This window comes from Haliaeetus albicilla, chromosome 10 (genome assembly GCF_947461875.1).
Source record: "Haliaeetus albicilla chromosome 10, bHalAlb1.1, whole genome shotgun sequence".
Lineage (NCBI taxonomy): Eukaryota > Metazoa > Chordata > Aves > Accipitriformes > Accipitridae > Haliaeetus > Haliaeetus albicilla.
This window is the reverse complement of record NC_091492.1, coordinates 41932050-41954173: the sequence shown is the minus strand read 5'-3', so window position 1 is coordinate 41954173 and position 22124 is coordinate 41932050. Positions and strand designations below refer to the sequence as shown.

General features: G+C 37.4%; 1 protein-coding gene across 3 annotated transcripts in view; it reads left to right on the top strand.

Annotated features, from left to right (window-relative positions):
* Positions 1 to 21800, top strand: part of MED13L (mediator complex subunit 13L) — a 204317-nt gene extending 182517 nt beyond the window's left edge. For all 3 annotated transcript variants that reach the window (XM_069795321.1, XM_069795323.1, XM_069795322.1), the window contains 9 exons: positions 2708 to 2896; positions 5707 to 5930; positions 6353 to 6495; positions 8256 to 8414; positions 9461 to 9637; positions 11913 to 12067; positions 15342 to 15503; positions 17591 to 17703; positions 18939 to 21800. In XM_069795321.1, coding sequence (XP_069651422.1) covers positions 2708 to 2896; positions 5707 to 5930; positions 6353 to 6495; positions 8256 to 8414; positions 9461 to 9637; positions 11913 to 12067; positions 15342 to 15503; positions 17591 to 17703; positions 18939 to 19071 — 1455 coding nt within the window. In that variant the 3' untranslated portion in view covers positions 19072 to 21800. The remainder of the gene's footprint in view (positions 1 to 2707; positions 2897 to 5706; positions 5931 to 6352; positions 6496 to 8255; positions 8415 to 9460; positions 9638 to 11912; positions 12068 to 15341; positions 15504 to 17590; positions 17704 to 18938) is intronic.
* Positions 21801 to 22124: the final 324 nt, after the last annotated feature.

The window sequence follows — 22124 nt, the reverse complement described above, 5'->3', positions numbered from 1 at the left end:
CGTATGCTATACTAAAAGATACAAAATAGAAGTTAATATATAAAATTTAGGTGACATGTACAAATTATTTTGTTGATAGTACAAGTCTATGTATTAAAAAAACACTTACCTTTTGTTTTGATGAGGAAATTAACTTAAGGCAGCCACAGTATCCTTCCATCAAATCTGTGGCATGCTTCTAGCAATCATATGTGCTAGATGCTTCCTGAAGAGAGATTTCAATTATTTAAGTTGCAACTTGGGTTGCCACTGCCAAAAATGTCCAGTTGCTCCTTCGATTACTTTGCATGTTGAGTTGTTTGCTTTTTATATTCTCTTGATTTATACTGTTTAATCCAAAAGAAGTATGTGAAACCAGACATTTAATGCATAATTTAACTATTGTATTGTTATTATCTGCTTCTTAAAAATAATTTACCATGTAACTTGGCATATAATAATAGTTACTTACTATGGAATTACTTCAGAATTGAATTTGTGTAGTTAGAAGCAGAGCTTGGCCTATTGCCCAGACTGCCGGCATTTCGCCGTGCCTCCTCTTTCACAGTGGCTCGGTCTAAATAAATGGGGGGGAGAATGGGAGGCCAGAGATTACAAGCAATGCACATACATCTGCAACACGTGCAAGAAGCGGCATGTGAATGATTTCTGTATACATTTTAATTTAAATTCTAAAAAAAAGAATTGGAAGTTATTACAGCATCTCAAATTGGGCATGGAAAACATTTGTCATTTTTGGTAATCTTGACCTCATCGTTCCCTGAAATGATGGGGGAAACTCACCAAAATATTTCAGGCTTTGAGATGAACTGAAAATCAGACTCACAACTTTGGTGGCAGACTGCAGGCAACGTAATTGATTCAGGCCTGAAGATACTAAAAATAAAACAGGCCCTGACACCGCAATGTCTGAAATACAAGAACATGTAAACTGTGTATTGAAATTGTATCTTAGTCTGTATAACACAACTAATGGGCTCACCAACTCTTTCGAAGTACTGTTTATTTTCCAGGCACTTAATGTTTGTTTCTCAAAACATGTGGCATTTTGCCACTTTAAGTCAAAATAGTAGACAATTTTCTGTAAGTACAGGGTAACATGATATAGTTACCAGCACAATAGTCTCACAGCTGTATGTAGTATACACAAATACACAGTTATTTCAAAATAAATCAAACCCAAATGTTTACAGATTTATTACAATTCATATATAGAGTGGAAAAGCCCAGCTTCTGAAATTCTTGATACAGAAGTTGTCTTTTAAAAACACAGTCATGTTTAGTAAGTAGAATATGCTACCACGGTTCCAATGGTTCAAGCAAGAATGATGTAGTAGTAAAAGTTTTGTGATACTTAAGTTTTATTACTACTGAAAATATTTGTTAAAAGAATCTGCTTGGGTCTCATAGTGTTAGAGATAAATATTTTGTATTGACAGTTTCTGCTCCAAAGATCTCACTGTTCAAAAGAAAAGACGTTTCCACAGCCACATCTAGGGCACTGTATTTCTCAACAGTACATAAAAAAGAGTTTACAGGGATTTAATTCTGATTTTTAAAAGGATTTGAACTGAAAACATTATTTTTGTTACGCTGTGTTTACTTAAGGAATGTTATGCCATTTCTCCTATCTGTTCTTGTTGCGCAGATGGGTCTTAACCACCAAACTCAAATCTCATAGGCAAATCTTACTGTAGTTCTGTTTCTTGGTGGTTGAACATGTAAATTTAAGTGTCTTGCTCCACATTACTTTCTGAAACAAATAAAACTGAACAGCAGCATAAGATTGCTGAGCTTCCACAGTTTACTAAATTGAAAAGGAGAAACAACCACATAAATCGTTGTAATAGAATCTTAATTCTGCTCTCTACAATCTTCTTTAAGAATGACACCGTAGTGCTGATTCGCACATGACCAGCAAACAAATATTAATTCTAACCACAAACTATGGAAGCAAACCTGCCTAAACACAAAGTTCCGAATACCGAGATTATATAGTAAAGGCTACCTGCAAATGAAGATGTTGATCAGAAAAAGAGTTTTAAAAATTTAAAGGTGTTTGAATATGGGTGTTTGGCTTGGGACTGAGGAGTAAAAAAAATAAAAATGGAAACTACCCCTAAGTCTTAGGCTATTGCTTTTAAAAGCCACTAGTAGTTACTTCTTGTGGTATACTTTGATAAAAGTTATACATGTAATTAATTATGTGCCCTTCCCAAATCGCCGTATGAATGAGAAAGTGGACTTCAGAAAAATAAGACTTGACTGGGGAAAAGAATCCGTTCTTTTTGTGTAGTTGATTGGGTTTCTCATTCAATGGTGTTTATATTACAGAAAGCAAAATTTGGTGAGAGTTTCTGGTAAGCTGTGTTTGCTATTGTGTGTTACTGATGTATTCTAGTACTATTCAGTTGTTGTTGCCCTGTAAGAAGACTCTTCGGTTCAAGTCTTAGCTTTCTGAGAGATTTTGCAACCTTAAATGTATCATTATAATGGCAACAGCAGTTTTGTATCGGGAACGTAGTCCCTGAATGTTGCAGCCATTCATGCAAAAGGGCAGTAGCCCTGATAGGATACTGTAATGCAGATAATTGAATACCACATACAAAGTGTCAGGGTTGTTAAATGGCTAATGAATGTGTGAGTCTGGTTTGACATTAATGAACAGCTCTTTAAAGATGTTTTATTGTTTATATGAATTATATAGATTGTGCCTTGCCAGTACATGCTGCAGACAATGAAGGATGAACAGGTTTTCTACATTCAGCACTTGAAGTCTTTGGCATTTTCCGTGTACTGCCAATGCAGGAGGCCGTTGCCCACACAGATTCACATCAAGTCTCTCACAGGCTTTGGGCCTGCTGCCAGCATTGAGATGACCCTCAAAAATCCTGAGGTTAGTACTGGTGTCAAGAAAATGAAAGCCTGCTATTAAAGTGTAACCCCTTTTCTCAAATATCAAAAAAAAATAGAGAAAATACTTTTTGGAGTATTTTTTCAAGGTATAAAAGACAATGATAATATAAAGGGAAAAGGTAAGCTAATACTAAATAGAAAATAGCATGAAAAATGTCAGACTACTTGCTTTCAAAACATTTTAAGCTTCTGGTTTTGAGTCATAAAGTAAAAGGTTAAAGATCAGTGTGAAAGAAGAGAAAATAATATGTCGTTACTTGGGATTCTGAGACATTTTGTAGTTTTAGTCTATAGTACTCCTGCAAGAAAGTGTGCATGTCCAACCTTCATTTATATACACATACGTATGCATATATATGAATTAAGTTCCTGTGCCTAATTACAGATACCATATTAACTCCTTGACGAAATGGAGAAATCCCCCTGTTTCAGTGGGCTTATCTCTCATCTGTTTTTTAAACTGTAAATATTTAAGCCCTGTTTCTGGAATTTCAGGGATTTCAAAAGAATAATCCATTCTACTTTCCGTGAATGTTTTTCATTCTTTGAAAGATAACGATGACTGTTTTATTTAGATTTAATGGACCAACTAGACAGTTAAACACTTACCTCGGGATAAAGGCATGCTTGTTAGGGTTTAAAAACCTAATTTCAAAATCATCATAAAACCAACCTATCAGCAAGTTTCATTACTCACGTAAAACCAGAAGCTCTCACTGAAAATTTATAAGAGCGGTATCACCCCCGGCATCTCCTCTTCACACTCTGTCCTCATACTTCCCTCAAAATCTGTTCAGCAGGACGGATTTTGCAGCAAGTTACAACAGTCATACTACAAGCTAGGTGTAAGGGGAAGAGCAATAAACTTGTAAGACCCCTGCAAGCATCTCTCTCCCTTTAATTAATGTTCCTGCACTGTTGTCAGGGCGGTATACTTCTAGAAAGTGACATAAGCAGAAATACGATACCCCTTCTCTAAGAAAACACTGTAACTTACTTTTCCTCTAAGCTGATTAACTTGCATCTTGTATTTCATGTTTAATTTTCTGAAGGTACAAAAGACACCAAAACAGGGGCTAATGTTTCCATGAGCAGCTTGCATTTAGCATACTTAATTAATCAGATCTCTACTTTTTCCATTTTACATGCGTTTGCTATCAGTCTGCACTGCAGACTTCCAAACATTGCCTGAAAAATTAAGTACTCTGACCGTTTCTAAACTAGCGAGCATGTCTGGTCAGGCCCATCATGTTTTTTCTTCAGAGAGGAGTTATAAAGCAAAGATGGGTTTGGGGTCAACCATCTGGAAAGCAGCTTTGCAGAAGAAGACCTGGAGGTCCTGTTGGACAAGACGAATGTGAGCCAGCAATGTGGCCTTGCAGAAAAGAAAGCCAACAGCAGACGGGGCTGCATTAGGAAGGGTGCTGACAGTAGAGCAAGAGAGGCGATTGCTCTCCTCTCCTCAGCACTGGTGAGGCCCCACCTGGAACGTACTCTGTCTGGTTCTGGGCTCCTCAGCAAAGGGCCACAAAGGTGATTAAGGGACCGGAGCGTCTGACAACTGAGGAGATGCTGAGAAAAGCTGCAGTTGTCTAGCCAGGAGGGCTCTAATTGATAAATGTGTATAAATACCTGATGGGAGGGAGTAAAGAAGATGGAGCCAGGCTCTTCTCAGTGGTACCCAGTGATGGGACAAGAGGTAGTGGGCACAAATTGAAATACAAGAAATTCTTTTTAAATGGGAAAAACACAAGAGAACTTTTTGACTGCAGGGGTGATTGAACACTAGAATTAGCTGCCCTGGCAGGCTGAACATCTCTGTCATTGGAGATGACATCCAATATCGCTCTATGTCCAATGATGCAGATACTCAAAGAGTCCTGGGCAACCTGCTCTAGTTGACCATTTAAGCAGGAGGATTGGACTAGGTGATCAGAGGTCCCTCCCAGTCTTAGCCTCCTGTGATTTTATGACTTTTTTTTAATTAAAAGATGGATTTAATAACTTATTACTGTCAGGCTCTGCAGGAGGGCTGCATGTGTATTATTTACAATACTAATTTGCTTCTACTTATTGTTAAATGGAGTTGAATGGCCTTGATTTCTTATAAACTTTTGCAGGTTGGTTTTCTGAGGGATGAGGGGTAGTTTGTCTCTTAAAGAAAGAGAAGCACTATCACATGTACAGCACATCTGATGAATTAGTTCTGTTCTGATTCAAAAACCAAAGTATTTCTGAAATAAAACTGTGAGCTATAAGACTTAAAGAATTTCTGACATCATGCCTGATGTTCATGGAAGTATGTTATACCTAATGCCTAGGTAGAAAACTGTACATGAAGTCTGAGCTCTACCTGAGCAATTTCTGAGTTGAAGACCTTGGTACCTCACATCAGATTGTGCTGTCCACTGTTCTGTAGGTAGTATATGAATAGACAGAGGTGAGCAGATGGCATCAATTTTAGCAAAAGGATATACAGAGCAACAGGTTTAAGCTCCTGACTGTTTCAGAGACTGATATCACACTGTCCAAAGACTGTTTTCATACCTTAGTTACCCTGGATACAAAAAGAAATCTTTAGATAAGGTTTGAAGTGCATCAGTTTTAACTAGCAGAAATGAATTGTCTATAACCACCCTTTTCCCAGTATCTCTGTGGACTATGAATGCCTTAAATTTATTTGTTTCAAACTCGCATTTTTCTGTACTCACTGCCAATCTGTGTTTGCATATTTCTTGCATTAAATAGTTTTTGATGTATCTGCTGATGATTGTGTTGACGTTATTGCAGAGGCCCAGCCCAATCCAGCTATACTCGCCTCCTTTCATATTGGCACCCATCAAAGACAAACAGACAGAGCTGGGAGAAACATTTGGAGAGGCCAGTCAGAAATACAATGTGCTTTTTGTTGGATATTGTTTGTCTCACGATCAGCGTTGGCTTCTGGCATCCTGCACTGACCTTCATGGTGAATTGTTGGAAACCTGCATAGTTAATATTGATTTACCAAACAGGTAGAAACCTTCACTTTTTACTTTATATCTAGGTCTATAGTTGTCATCCCTCTCTCCCATCAGTTTTTCATGTCCCTTCTCATGATGTGATCCCTTTCCTGCTGATGTGATCATGATAATGTTACATTTCAGTTGGCACTTTTAAACTCCAGAGGAAAAAAGTTACTGTGTTACATTTGTTTTACAAATGCTACCTACAAATCTTACCTTCAAGAACAACCGGTGTGTTGCATGTCACTGCAATAATAGTACTGAAAGCAGACACATACTTTTTCTGCTTCTTGTTAGTAAAAGGTAAGCTAGGCACGCCACAGAACTGTAAGAACTCCTATAGAGGGTAAGCAGTGAAATAACCATATAGAATAGAAATCTGAATATTGTCCTCGATGGTCATCTTTCTTGTTTTTTTCCTTAATCTCCAGGTCAAGGAGGAGCAAGTTGTCTGCACGTAAAATTGGTCTGCAGAAGCTGTGGGAATGGTGCATTGGTATTGTACAGATGACATCACTGCCTTGGAGAGTTGTAATCGGGCGGCTCGGCCGCCTAGGCCACGGGGAGTTAAAAGGTATGAGATGTCAGTGCTGTCACTGCCGGTGGTTTTGGAATGGAGACATGGCCTTAGTGTGCAAGGCAGAATGACTTACAGAATCGATCACAAACCTTTAAAACCAGAAACTTGAGAGTGATAATCCTACCCTGGCACTGAATTTTTGTATTGGTTTGCATAAACAATTTGCTTGTTTGTACACTGGGTTTGACATTACTCCCTCATGTCTTGTCGATGTTGTGTAGATTAACTAGTATTTGCACAGTGTACTTCCAAGTGGAAGTCATGGGGTATGTCACATGTTAGAAAAAGATGTGAACAAGTTATCGTGTTACAGAAATAGAAACAAGATTCAATTCTGATTCCTAAACTTAAACTAAACAAACAAAAAATTATTGCAAAAAAAAGTTACTGAACAAAAAAAATTCAGTTTTTTTTCTGTGGTATACAAAACTAGCTGATAATCCATGTTAATCAGCAATAAGGCACTCCCTGCAGTCTGCCAAGAGTTCCCAAGATTTAGCATTCCGAACAGCTTTGTGGGAACTGAAAGGGAGCTCTGGAGTGGCTTAGGTATAGGTGCCTTAATCCAACAAGGGTAGGGACTGCCTTGCTTCACTTCAACAGTGAGTCCTCTCGCTAACTTAAATACATGCATTCAGCATCTTTTCTGCCATTTCTAATGGCTGTGGCCACTATCCAGGTTTTGTCTGGTAACTGATTGGAAGAAAATGGGATTCTGAGAGGGTGCTCTCAGTCTTTACCCATCTTCTGAGTTGGAACATGAAGGTAAATTAGACAGGAGAATAAAGATATTTGATGAGTGTTTGTCTTTTACATTAATAACTGAAGGAGACATGAATTCCTCTGGTTAGCTTATTTTAAGACATTCTGTATTTCATGAGATGGGGGGAAAAAAATTAAAAACGGTGCACAATAAATAACAATTCAGTCTGCAAGCACAAAGAAATACTCTAGGGAGGAAAAAGCAGCAATTAAATGCTTTCTCCCATATAGTACATGCAGGGAAGAAGAGCTGTTGCCTGCCCTGTTAGGGGAATTTGGTATCCATCTCACACACAGAAGTTAAATGGAACGAAGGCAGGAAAACAGATTAAGAATTTAATCAGCAACTCCTTTCCTCTGTTGGGACACATAATGTCATTTAAATGGCTAAATGTAGTTTCTTGAATGTATATCTGCACCTCCACTGAAATCTGCTTTATTTAGTGTATTTTACTCATAACAAAGTTTAACAAAATTTCTCTGATGTCAAGTGTGTGAATTCATACCTCTTTGCTTACATTTCAAGTATTCCAATTATGCAGCATGTTAGATGAAAACAGATGTCCTTTTTTTCAGAAAGAATCAGTGCATTTCAGGAAAAGATTTGTATGTAAATAAATAAAAAAAAATTACAAAATCTTAGAAAAAGAACCCTTAATCTGTTGCCCTGCTTCACATCAGATAAGTACCTCCTACCTTACAGGTAGAATGAAAGACTCATTCTTAAAGAAACACATCATCTTCAGTGATTTGCCAGAGTAATGCAGTTAGCTCACGGGAAGACCAGCACACTACCTCAGAATAAAATACTCGGCAGTAACTGCTTGAATACCCAGTTTGCAGAGCCATACACCTTGTTTACATGGGGAGGCAGTCCAGAATAGTACAGTGTTAAAGAAATGCAAAGTGTTATTAATATTTTGCTATTTTCAAGCAAGTGCTAGCTATTTCAGAACTCCATTGTGTTCTATCATAATGTTTATTCATTTCAGACTGGAGTATCCTCCTTGGGGAATGTTCCCTGCAGACAATCAGCAAACAACTAAAGGAGGTGTGCCGCATGTGTGGCATCTCATCAGCAGACTCTCCTTCTATCCTCAGTGCCTGCTTAGTTGCCATGGAGCCACAGGGGTCATTTGTTGTGATGCCAGGTAAATTTTATCCAACTATTTAAATGCCAATGAAACTCTTCTTCTTTTATCACAGCTATCACATAAGCACAGCAATTTTGGGAGACTTTTGAGTCCAACAAGATGACCTTGACTAGCATAGCTAAATGTGGTAGAAAATAGGTTGAGACAGCCCAATTCCCAAAAGTACTAAGAGGAGATGCTACATTGGGAGTGTAGGCTCCTAGGGGGAAAGTTCACTGTATGCCACTGTCAAACTGATGACCTTTTCCCTGGGGAGGTCATGTTTTCAGGTAGACCAGTTCTCGTCAGCTGAAAGGTGATGTTGTTGACACCCTCGTGCAAGGAGGACATGCAAGCAGACACTGTAAGAGTCTACAGTGTGAAAGAATAGGAGTCTGTGTAGATGGGAGTAAGGATAAACCTACTTGCCTTTGCACATGCTTAAGTTATTTAGAGAATTCCATTACAAGCTGCAGTCCACAGAGTTAAGCTGAAATAAAATTAAATTTTGAGGTTCCCTTTACTTATTTGTTGTATTACGTAAGCACGTATTTTTTAATGTACGTGGTGACGTATCGTTACAAACTACTCCAGTTCTTCAAGTTTAGAAAGAAAAGATTACTATGTGGAACAGAATTAAACAAGCTTGAAAATTACTCATCAAGTTGAATAGTTTTCAAAGCAGAGATTTTGTAATGTGACAAAATAGAGGGCAAGTTATGCTTTTTTCATGTCAACCAAAGTGGGGTATATTTCATAATTATACAGATGTGTGTCAAAAATAAATTTAACTTGCTCATTTAACAAGTAAATCTTTGATTAAGGGGCAGCAGAATGAATGGAAAGGTGGGGCATTGTATGGAAATTCATATAGATAAATATTATCTATATAACTTGTGATCTTAATTTCAAGCTCTTGCAGTAATTTATTAAGATAAGAACCTTTAAACACATGAATTAGCTTGCAAATCCAGATTAGATGAACAGAAATTTAACTGAACACAGAACATATATTTTGAAGATGATGCAAATTAATGTCTCTGCTGTTGCTTCTGTTCTGGAAGATGCTGTCACTATGGGGTCAGTCTTTGGCCGGAGTACTGCGCTGAATCTGCAGTCATCTCAGCTGAATACCCCTCAGGATGCCTCCTGTACACACATCCTGGTTTTCCCAACCTCTGCTACTATCCAGGTAGCACCAGCAAATTACCCCAATGAGGATGGATTCAGCCCTACTAATGGTAAGTAAGCACTTGTCTAGCGTAAGAGGTGAAATACTTGCGAATGATCAGTCACCTGTTCAGAATATCAGCAGAGCTGTACCGGTCATGAATAAAAAAACTAAGCAAGTGGACCAGTGTTCTCCCACGGACCCCATACTACCCTAATTTACTTTAAAGAGAACACTGCTGTACTTTATAGTTACAGGATAATATATTATGTTTTTTCTGAAGTCTGTTTTCAGATAATCATACTGATTTACTCCACAAATGATAGACCAATCAATATGCAAAATGGCACAGGATATAAAATGCTTTTTCTTGTTGTTGTGACTTCATCAGGCCAACTTGTTTCTTATAGTAGTGGTTCGCTTCATGCCCTGTTGTGTACAGAGCTTTTGAGGAAGGAGGTACTTGGCTTAGAATTTTAATCTTCCTGTAAAGTAGACAAAGTACATCAACCTGAGAATTCTCAATGTTAGCAGTGTGCTTTTTCAAGTGTATTTAACCCTATAGTTTGTGTGAGGAAGACCCTGGTTAATACTTTGTATCAAGTAAGTATTTTCCTAACTGTCTTGCCATAAATCCCTAAAAATGATTGTAAGATAATTTAAACCAAGAGCAACTACAAACATTTACAATAGAAGTATTTTATGAAGAGGGAAGTTACAGTATAGAGAGGAAGAAAGAAGGCCAACTATTTTTAAGGAAAGAGTCTGCTTTGATCTGTTCCTCCTGGAATTTCAGTGGGCCTCACAGAAGGGAAGTTACCCCTCTTAATACTTAAGCAGCTGTCCTTTCGAGGCCCCAGAATCCTGACTGAATGCTGCGCTGACAAATATTTAACCTGCGTTAACCTGCCCTTTAGTGCTTCAGATGCTAATTAGAATCGGGTACAAGAACTGGCGTTTTCCAAAATGGTGTTAAATTTAATTTTCTTAACTCTGTTCTACTTAATGATTAAACTGCTTCCTATGCTATTAGCCATCTCATTTATGCTTTGGAGGCTAAGCAGACCATGACACTAGTTCTGTTTTGTTTACTGAGGTTGTAGGACAGAAGTTAATAAACTTAAGTGAAGTTAATCCAATTCATTGCTCTTGCAATCCAGTGTTTCTCTTCATCTTCTGAAGAAAAACAACCACCTGCCTATTTCAACACTAGGACTTCAGGTGAAATTAGTTCAAGACAACACATCCTTTTCCATTTTCATGCGGAGTAAATTCTTCTTTTTCAAGAGATGTCACTTATTATAATATGTAGAAATGCCTGACTTGTTTAGGGCTCCATGTGTTTTAGTATAAATGTGGCTGCAATTCTAATTAATCCAGCCAATTCAGACAGCTCCCACTGTCCCTTTCTGTGCCCTAAAATGTACTTTAAATGTCATTATACCGTATAAAGTTCTTTGCCTGCTGAGAAATCTGGACAAGGAGAAAAACCCTATAAACCGTGTTGTGATGCTTCTAATTTTTTGCTCTGTGTTTGTCTTAGCTTTCCATCATGCAAATTACTCATGGTATCATAACCTGCATTGCAAATGACTGAGCGATGGAATGTACTTCTCATAGAATGCAAATACATTTTCACTGTATTGCTATGACCTTCTCCCATATTAACATAAACCAAATTAAAATATCAAGTTATGATAATACAACTGTATTCAATTTCTGAGATGAAAGTAAAATATTGAAAGCTGCATTGTAGGAAATCCTGGTGCAGTATTTGAAATAATCATGAAGGTTCATTGCCTGTGAGTGTGGAGCAGGCCTTGCTGCCCATAGCAATTCTGTGAGCAATTTCCTTGAAGCTGCTAGGACTCCTCCCCAAGTATTTTGAGCAAACATGCCAAAGTGCTGGTGTGTAGCACTAGAAGCCTAAAGAGCAGCACCTGCTGAGCATAACATAAGTAGGTTTGTTTAATGTATTTCAATTATTTTGTTAATGGATTTCTGTGACTGACTACAGCGAGGTGTCACTTTTTCTGTTACAAAGTTCAATTTGGATTTTTATTAAGCTGGTATGACAGGATTTTTGTTCATTCTGTGACCATTGTTAAAATTCATTATTTTAATAGAAGTCTGCCAACTTTCCCTTTCAAGTCTGTGTGGTTGCAGTCAAAGGTACTAAGAAAGATTAAACAGTACAATGTTTATCTCTGCTTTCATCTGTCTCAAGAGTATATAAAAAAAAAGGCTGATAATGAATTAAAGGGGATGGTAGTAAATTACAAAAAAATCCTGACAAAAGCAAGTACAGCATGCTGGAAATTATTTCTCTTTCTTTTCCTTTTCAGATGACATGTTTGACCTCCCATTCCCAGATGACATGGACAATGACATTAGAATTTTAATAACAGGGAATCTTCACTCATCACCAAATTCCTCCCCAGTTCCTTCCCCTGGATCACCATCTGGCATTGGAGTGGGATCTCACTTCCAGCATAGTAGGGTAAGGCTGTAGCACTTTAAGGTGTATGCTACTTAAAAGAAAACACAATAAGAGACCCCAATCCTCCAACAAAAATCTTTTTCCTGTAGGTTCTCAAACATAATTAGGTCAACAGCAAGCAGAAATTAACATTAAGATTGTAGGTGCTGGTTAAATACTATTGTAGAAGATGCCTCTACCTTGACTATTTACATTTGTAAAGGTAATTGTTAGCGTACAAGATGATTGAGAGGAAGAGAGGAAGAGGAGAGAAAAGGTATATCTTCATGTGGCAGAGCCATATCTATGACCCTGTATAAATTTAATCTGTATTCATCCATTTTTTTTCTGGAAAATCATATGGAATGTCCCTGGCACAAAGTGACAAGTCTTTGAGAGAAAGGAAGGTATGACAGCTCTGTTTACATGAATTTCTAGGGGAGGCAAGACAGATAATTGTCCTAATAGGAAAACCCTACCCATAGAAACTCTGCAGGTGCTGAATGTTTATGTAAATGTTGTTTTCTTAGTAAAAATTAGCCCAGAGCACATAGTGATGTAAAGTTATTTTTGTTTGAAGTGGCTTTTACAAAGTTGGTTCCAAACGGCAATGATTACTTAAAATGCAAATTATTTTTGGTAATTCAAGGTATTTTTTTTGAATCAGCTTTAACATAATTCAGATCATGTTTGGTAGAACTCTTTTACTTATACATTTAATTGTGTAAAAGGCTTAGCTGTACTCTTAAAATGGTTTCCATCGCAAGTATGCAGAAGTTTGATGCTTCATTATTTCCTGTGGAGAAGTTTTATTCTAGAAATAGTACATTTAAAGCAGTAGCATATTCCTTCTTTACTAAATACAGTATTTTATTAAAGAAACAGGCTAACTTTTCTACAAGAAACAGATACAGATAACCCCATGCATTTAAAAGTTCTGGTTTAGTGGTCTGTAATAACTTAAGTAACTGGATTGGGATCAGTGACTATCACTGGTGGCTTTAAACACTCTCAAGAGAAACTATAAATCTGGTATGAAAGGAAGTACAGAATAGATACTTGAGGTATACGTACAGCTAAGATACTTGCCCATGAATGTTGCCACTCAGCCTCTGTAACAAAGCACTGCATTTTTCTAAATGTAAATAAGGTATCTTAAGAAAAGCATTCTCACTCCCTGAAAATGACTAAAAATGGTGTTAAGTTTCACCACCCAGAAGGAAAAAGTCCTGCCTGCATTTTCCTCGCAACCTCTGCCAAAAATGCTTCAATGGTCAGCTTAATACAGTCTGAGTGAAAAATTACTTCTGCATCAGCCACAAAAATGCTAATACTGTATTTTGTAAGGTGGTTGTGTACTGAGATCACCTTATTTTAATACTCCAACCCGCTTTTCAAAGGCTAAATAATTGCACATTACTGTCACTTGGTTATTTCAAACTGGTATGTTGGCAAATTAAAAGTTTTAAATTCTGTTACTAAACCTTCCAGCCATAAATCACAACTCATCACTCATTACAATTTCTCTCTCTCATTTAGTTCTTTCAACAATCTCTATTCTCTACCACTTTCAGAAATGCATTTACAAAACTTACTCTCAATGGAACTCCATCCAAGTGGCTTAAGAACAGCACTGGAAGGTTAATGACCAAATTGCTTAGAGACCCGGACAAGCCATTTCTAGATGAACCTGTCATAGTAATTCAGTTTAACCATTAACAAGGGCCTAGTAATTGATGTGTAATTTTTGGTTTTAAAAAAGCAACAGCGTGTGATCATTACCTTGTGGGTCAGGGAAGGTCAAGCCTCCGTCCATGTAACCCGTAATTGATTGCTGCAGTTTAGCAGTGTAAGTCCTGATTGCTCAGCAGCCAGTTTCAAGGTTTGCTGTTAGGCTTTGAGTGCCTGCAGCCAGGTGAGCTGCAGCCTTCTCCAAGCTTTATGGAGTGTTTAACTTTCTTTGATTCCTGATCAAGATACTACTGTTGGGGAAGGACCTGCTTGAAAGGACTAGCAGTGAAGGCTTTGTGATTAAGCTGGTTTCTGTGCAGTGGAATCTTTTTTCCTTTTTTTTTTTTAACCTATTGACTTAAAAGATATTTATAGATTCAGTGAACTGCAATGCCAGTTCTTCTGGGATAAGTTAAAAGCTAAAATAGTTTGCAGGCTTCTTTTGGGTTTTTCCTCTATGAAACAGAAGTAAGAGCAAAATAATAAAGGATGTTTCCAAAAAACCCAAATGCATTTAAAATAGGAATGTACTCTAGAATGGAATGGCAGTCACTCTTTTTCATACCTAAGGTGAGACCCTTGTAGATAGATAAGGATACATATACACACACAGAGAGGATGAGGTAACCAAGCTCACACCAAGCATTCCTATCCAACTTCCTCAGGTATGGAAGGTTCATCTAGGTTTTACTCTACAGAAATAAAATCACAAACATATATGCTGACAGGCAGCAACTCAAAGTCTGATGAAGTTAGTTTTACAGCCAGTTTCTCATTGTTTAACTCTCTCCTTTCCAAATAACTCTTTTGTCTATATGTAAGAATACAACTAACTAATACTGCAAAAATACAGTACATCAATAAGTGATACACACATTGAAAAGCAGGACAGCTGTTTCCTTTTCCCCACACTTCCCCTCCTTGGTAGTACAAATATAAACAAAGCATAGTATCTGCTGTCCAAGTGTCCACAGCAACAAATAGCAAGTGTAGCATTTTGTTTTTCCTAAGCTATCAATGCAACTAACTGAAAAAACAAACATAACCTTACACAAAACCTACAAAGGTGCAGATACTTTCTGTTCTTCCATATTTGAGTGCGTAACACATCCTTCTACTACCTGAAGTCAGGAAGATCTGCAGTGCAAACTGCTGGCTTTGATATGTATAGGAAAAGCCTATGTGGCTTTATAAACAAATTCAACACTGGTGTACTCTCTGCATGCACACAAGCAGCTGCTAAGATTCATAGCCAGATCCCAGTACCGCCAAGTTACTCCATAGCATCAAACTCCACATGTAGTCAGTTCAATTTAGGAGGTTAATATTGCTGTTTCGGAATCTAAAGTGATTCTGGAACATAAGCCTGGAGAACCCAACTATAGGGGAAAAAGGAAGGGATTAGACAACTTTGACTAAGATTCATAAATGACTAAAGGATAGCTCATAAATAACAAGACAGAACTGGATTAAATATCAAGTAATTAGTAAAGAAAATTAATGTCATTGGCATGGGATGTAATGACATCAAACAACAAACCTGCCTTTTCAACTCTTCTTTCAGAGCCAAGGGGAACGTCTTCTTTCCAGAGAAGCCCCTGAAGAACTGAAGCAGCAACCTCTTGCTCTTGGATACTTTGTATCAACTGCCAAAGCTGAGAATCTTCCACAGTGGTTCTGGTCATCCTGTCCTCAGGCACAAAACCAGTGTCCCCTCTTCCTGAAGGTCTGTCTTGGTATCCTTTCACAGGAAAAGAGAAGAACTCTATTTATATACTCTGAATTTTCTTTGAAACTATTGGCTTTGCATGTTACCACAACTGTGACAATACTGGAAACAGAAATGCAGTTTTAGGTTTAAATTTACTTAAGATAGCTGGCCATTAAAACTTAATTCTCTGTTGCTAAAGCCCTTACCTGAAAGTGGAATAGGTTGGCAGCTTCTAAATACAGAATCATCAAAGCTGTATTTGGTATTACAGAAGCATCCCAGTTTTTGTTTTCAGTCAGCCTAAGACAGGAGGGACATGCCTTCTATTCTGCTGTAATCAAGTTATGACACATAGATTAAAAGTTAGAAAGGAGAGTAGCACCTCCAGATAGAGGATTTACTATCCATTTCTATTTCCCTAGTTGTAGAAGTTGCACAGTGGCGTCTGTAGTGTCAGAAGGAACCCGATACCTTCCATTCCAGAATTGCAAGTACTTGCAAGATGTATACAGCAGAGTTGGTTCCACTACTAGGGACTCACTGATCCCTATAGAGTGTCACGCAGCTTCTTATTTGAATGAATCAAAAAAAATGGGAACTAGCGAGTATGGAAAGAAGGTAAAAGATCTGCCTTGAATAGTATCACATAAGTATTTGAGCAAACAACACATAGAATAATAAAGTTAGTACCACTTACTTTATCCATTCCCAGCTTAATTAACAAATACTAAACATTTTTGCAAGTCTCTTAACTAAATTCCCTCATCCATGTCAATCAATTATCAAAGTATTCAGTATTTCTCAATTCTCTCCTCATGCAAAAAAAGCAGTTTTAGGACTGATGTTAACAATGACTTGCAGTCAGCATGGCAGGCTTTATATTCAGTATAGCACCTCCACCAGCAAAGTACTAAACCTTATTTCTTATGCTCTGCACTCTTCATGGATAGATTTTCCTGAAGTTACATGCTTTTCTTTAAAGCAACAGAATGGAGGGCTCAAAATAATATGAAAAATAAACCACCATGTTTTTGGAGCTAGAGATGAAGCTTTATGCTAAACATAAAACTACCTTTTTTTTGTGAATCTGTAATCCAAAGACTGTGTTTCAGTTCCAGCAGTAAAAACAGTCAGCAGAGCTCCAGGCAACTTTATGAATTCCTTCCATAAGTTTATACTAGATTTGTACTAGAGAGAAGGAGCCACCACCCTTCCCTACCCCACTACCCCCAGCCCAACACAATTGCTCTCTCAGATCTAGGCTGAATTAAATGTTTAATTTGACTTGGAACATACTGGTTTGGTTTGGACAATTTTTATAAAAGCAATGGGCTGAATTCATGCAGTAACTTGCACACTGTTCAGTGAGCAGGTGGTGCTGTCTCCTTTATGCAGCACTGCAATTAGGAAACTTGTATGGCATGTAAGGCATACAGATTCAAGTCATCTTTGTCTGATTTGGATTAAGTATTTTTGAGCTAAATTATTTCAGCTCTAATGTGCGTGCCACAATTGGAGGAGTATAAATTGGAGGTTTTGCCTCAGCAGGCTGCATGGCATATTAGGCTACCCACTTGAAAGGGTTACATGGTTGCTCTACCCCCAGCACATGATGAATACAAAATCCCTTTCCTACTCCTGTATAAACTAGTGCACAAGCCTTGCTCCAGATGAGACAGATGGAGAAAGCATACCAGCAGAGAGAAGGACAAAGGCTGCACTAAGTGTTCTGGTCAGACACCCGACCTCAACGTGGGACTCTGTGATGGGTCTCCTGCTGGGAGTTTGAAGACTCAGGATGGTTTGTTACTGCCATACCAAAAAAACCACTGACACATCCCAAGTGTTTCCCCTCATCACTTCTTCCCTCACTAACATTAAGAACAGAATTCCACACTCTTTTTTAAAGATCCTTGATTCCGGTCATAAAGAGAAGTCAGTTTATTCAAAAATGTAGTCATTGTGGAACTTGGAAATACATACGGTCACAGTGGGTTCAAGAAAGAACTGCCAATTTTCCATTAAGACAATTCAGAGTATATTTGTTCACTGTGAATCTTTTGCTATATGAAGAGTTAATTTATTTTTTTTCCTTTACACAGGCCTCATTACATCACCATATCTCTGTAGCGCAGACAGATGAGCTTCTACCTGCCAGAAATTCTCAGCGAGTTCCTCACCCCCTTGACTCTAAAACTACATCAGATGTCTTGAGGTAACACCTTTTAGGTTTTGCATTTCCTCCCTAAGGCTTATGGGGACTGAGCTCTGAAATTTCAGAGGCACCTTTTCTTTTCAGCCTGGCAGAATTATTTCTCAGCTTTATCAACAGCTTATAACTCTACTATGCCCTACATGTGTCTCTCAGAGCAGTGGCCAACTCCTGTTGCAGCTGCTACCTCCACCACCAGCGAGCAGGACTTTGAGGGTTACTTCATCAGTTTTCTGTACTACTATATAAAACTATGTAAAGGACACTTAAACAGCTTTGCCTTACCAAGTAGACACCTTGGTTTGCCTCCCAAAGATTGGTCTATTTACCTGGTGGTCTAATCTGGACTGTGTCAGTAATTATTTTTACTCACCAAACCAAACTGATTTATAGATGGAGATAAAAGTACTCTCCTGATACCAGTATCTTAGGAATTGGGATATAAAGGAGACACTCTTCCTGAATTGATACAGGGTTGCATATCATATTGTTGAAGATAACTAGAGGACTGTTTGCCTCCATCCCACCTGTTGGGGACTGAAAAAAAGATTTGTTTTATGAGACAGCGTACGGGGTGGAACACACCAGTGAACAAACACATACATTAAAGCAAGTAGACAGTATCAGCAGAATAACATTAATGAAGAATAATCTAATCTAAGAACATTGGTGCTGTATGTATTATTCTAGAAGATCTGAATTTGCATCCTTTTAGAGGACTGAGCTATCACAGCTGTCCTGAGGTACTACTGTCTTTGTTTTGACTAAAAGGATGACATAATGCACAGGGAAAGGATGAGATACAACAGACACAAGTTACAACAGGAGAAATTCTAATCAGATACAGGATCACACAAAAAGCATGATCAAATACTGGCACAGGTTGCCCAGAGAGACTGTGGAACCTCTGTCCTTAGAGGGGTTCAAGACTCAAGGCTTTGGATACAGTGGTATTGGACCCTCTCTGATTCCTTAATCTCTACTACATGTTGGGGAGGGCCTACATTAAAATAGCTTGGTTCAAGTTGAAACATATTAAAACTAAAAATTCATGCTTCCCCTTCCCCCCTTTTCAGTGAGCTTCCTGCTTTGCCAACACCACCAGCTTTAATACAGCCAGGCTGTATTGTATGTCCAGGAGAAACCAGAGATAAGTTTAAGTAAATCTTCTAGAAAAGGCAAGAAGGAAAGCAGTAAACAATTCCAGTTTCATTTCTCTCTGCATTTCTCTTCTGCAGGTTTGTTTTGGAGCAGTACAATGCACTGTCCTGGCTTACGTGTAACCCTGCCACTCAGGATCGCAGCTCCTGCCTTCCTGTCCACTTTGTGGTGCTCACTCAGTTGTACAATGCCATCATGAATATACTTTAATAGATAGAAAAGCACTTGTTCTTCTGGCTTATTCTCCCCTCAACCTGAGAAACGTGCCACAGTCTGCAAAGATCACAATTTTGCTTCTCTTCAGACCAGTCCTGTGCTGTGCTTCTGTTCCTCCAAAAGCACATGTGAATTCTGCAGTGTTCAAAACAAAACTACCCATTAACATCTCTGGCAGCTTCAGTCCAAAATCTGGGAACATCCAAGAACAGTGAACACAGAGTAACCTCAAGCCAGTGTTAGTTTGGTGGCCCAGTAACTACTGGTCAGTGTGATTATTTTTTTTAATATTTTATTTTTTTAAGGAAGACTACAGTATCTTTTTGCATTAGGAACTCTGAGAAACAACCAAGAGCAGTTTCAGCCTTGCAAGTAAAAATACCTTGTAGTGACCAGTTTGGGTTGTCCAAAACTTTTGTTGTTTGATCATCATAAACTGGGACTTTGCAGGAAAAAAAAAGTCCACACAGTTGTAGTCTCGTATAAATATTGGAGTTTTCTGTCTACCTGGAGTTCCTGTCAGAGTGGATTGGGATGAATGCATGCATTTGTTACCTGTCCATGTAGATATGAATGGTCTGGAGATACTTTATTTATTTTTAGGTTTGGGGAGGGGAGGGATTAAATTATAAAGGACCAGGAACAGTAGAATATCTTAAAAATCCAGCTCCGTTCCACTGTAAGGTTATTTATCTACATACCTCTCACTCTTCTGACCTAGAAATCAAAAGTGAAGCTAATAACAATCAAAGTCCAAGCTGGGAAGGGAAGTGTATTCTGGTAAGGATATACTTGTATTTTAAGGAATTCTCACCTGCATTTAGCCTGGTTAAAGCAAGAAATGGCCAGTGTTTAATGAAGGATAACACTACCTAATGGAAGAAGAGTGAGTGAGAGGTAGGGAGGAAAAATACTTTAAAGCCCAATGTAAGGGCAAATGGAAAGTGGTAAATTAATCTATTGTAGAGCTATGATTGAAATATATTTCCAGTAAATTTAGTGATGCTAGAAAACTATTTACTGAAACCCAAGTCGCCCTTTAATTCTGGGCAGACTCATCCATGTACATATCCAAAAATATGGTTTTTGTTTACACTAAATCAGTTACAAATCTGGTGTATTTTTTCTGACTATAGGAATATTATTTCAAAGAAATAATTTTTAAAAATTATATCATTAAATTAGTACTTGAAGTTATACCACTGTGGTGGAAAAGTTACTTTGTTTAGTAAAATGATTGCCATTTTAAAGGTTAATGGCTAATTGAAGTATTTTTATGACTCCTTCATTCCAGGCTTCAAGGGGTTTATATTTAAACTCCATTTTCTAATGTTTGTTGTTGCACTGTGCAGCAGGCATGGACTGCCTTATGTGAGGGGTCGGGCACTTTGATCAGGCTGTGTGACCTAGTTATCTATCTGTGGAGAAAAACCTACAAATTTTAAAGTTCTTCCAAAAGACTTTCATGTTCTGGTTAAAAAAAATGAAATTCTATGATTTTAAAAAGTATTTTTCTTGAGATAATGTAACATTTAAAACAAATTATATAAAATAAAAAAAAAGAATCGCTTGTGTTATGAGAAGGTGAAGTCAGAGAAGTAGCCTGTAAATGGATTATTTCATTCTCTGCACCAAACCTCCCATGTGAGTATCCTCTTTGCAATGTATAGGTTAAAAAAAAATCTGATATCAAACCATTTGTATCTAATGTGTACAGTGTAAAATTGACTTTAAAAATATTGCAGTACTATTTTTTCTTAATCAGAAAAGAAAATTCTCAAGGCCTTTTGAAGAGCATAAAAAGATGAAGATTGTAAACTTGTATAAAAAAATTTAACTTGGGGAGGAAAAAATGTAAAGTAGACATTTGTAATCTTTTACCATTTGGGGGTTATTTGTTCCCAGGAGTCATCTGAACTTTGAATTATTATTTTGTTTATTCTTTTTAAATGGGCCGTTTTTATCCAGGGGCGTTTCTTCCCCAGAAACCTGGTTCTAAGCAAAAATTAAAAATAAAAAAAGGGCAGCAAGGAGTAGTTTTCATCTGGTGTCTTTTATTTAATTTTTTTAAGTTAAGAGAAGCTGGTGACATATTTATACGTTTTTGTGCAAAATAAATAAATGGCAATAGATTTTAAAGAAAAATCTTATGTACTTCAGTGTGAAAAGTTCTGTATAATATTTCCCTTAAATATGCATTATTTTACTTGTGAGTTTTTTACTGAATTAATCTGAAATGTACAAGCCCTGGCTTTCCTACAGAGTGAAGAAAGTTATTTTATTTTTTTTTTATTTCTAACTTTGGAAATTCATGCCTAAATCAGAATTATTATTACAGTTGTTTGAGCTAAAGGGAGAGGGAGGGGGTGGGGAATGTCCAGCATGCTTGTATGTATATTTCAGAACCTTTTTTAAATGTAAAAGCTGTACATTTCTGGGGAGTTCTGAATTTCTTTTTGGTTTTGTTTTTTTTTTTTCCTCTGAGCATTTTGCAGTGAGCTTCTTTTATATATAGCCAACAATTTGAAAGAAAACAAAAAAAATGTGAAGTTCATTTTAAATCTACAGTATATCGCTGGTACAATACACTAAAAAGACTTTGATAAAAAGAAACAATAATAATAAAGACCTCCATTTTAAATGTCATTCATATATACCTTGTGGATGAGAGCTATATACTTTTACACACTTTTTTAGATGAATAAATTATTGAATTACTGAAACTGTTGGTGGAGTTTTATTCTTACGAGTATTTAACTCTTGAGTTTTAGCATTCCTAGTGAAGGAGGGCTTGTGTTACAAGGTACAGATTCCATATGATATGAATGAACTGAAATTAGTTTAAAGGCTCTTTAATATTTATTTACTCTGGAGACATACACTGCTGCCTTCCCTGAATTAACCCAGCACCTGCTTGCCTTTTCAATTTGCTGCATGTCATTGAAGGTATAGCTTTGTCAGACTCCCTTTCAGAGTAATAAGGCTCATGAAAAGCTATAAAGGTTCACACTGCAACAGTACTTTTCTTTAAAATTCAAATCAAAGCA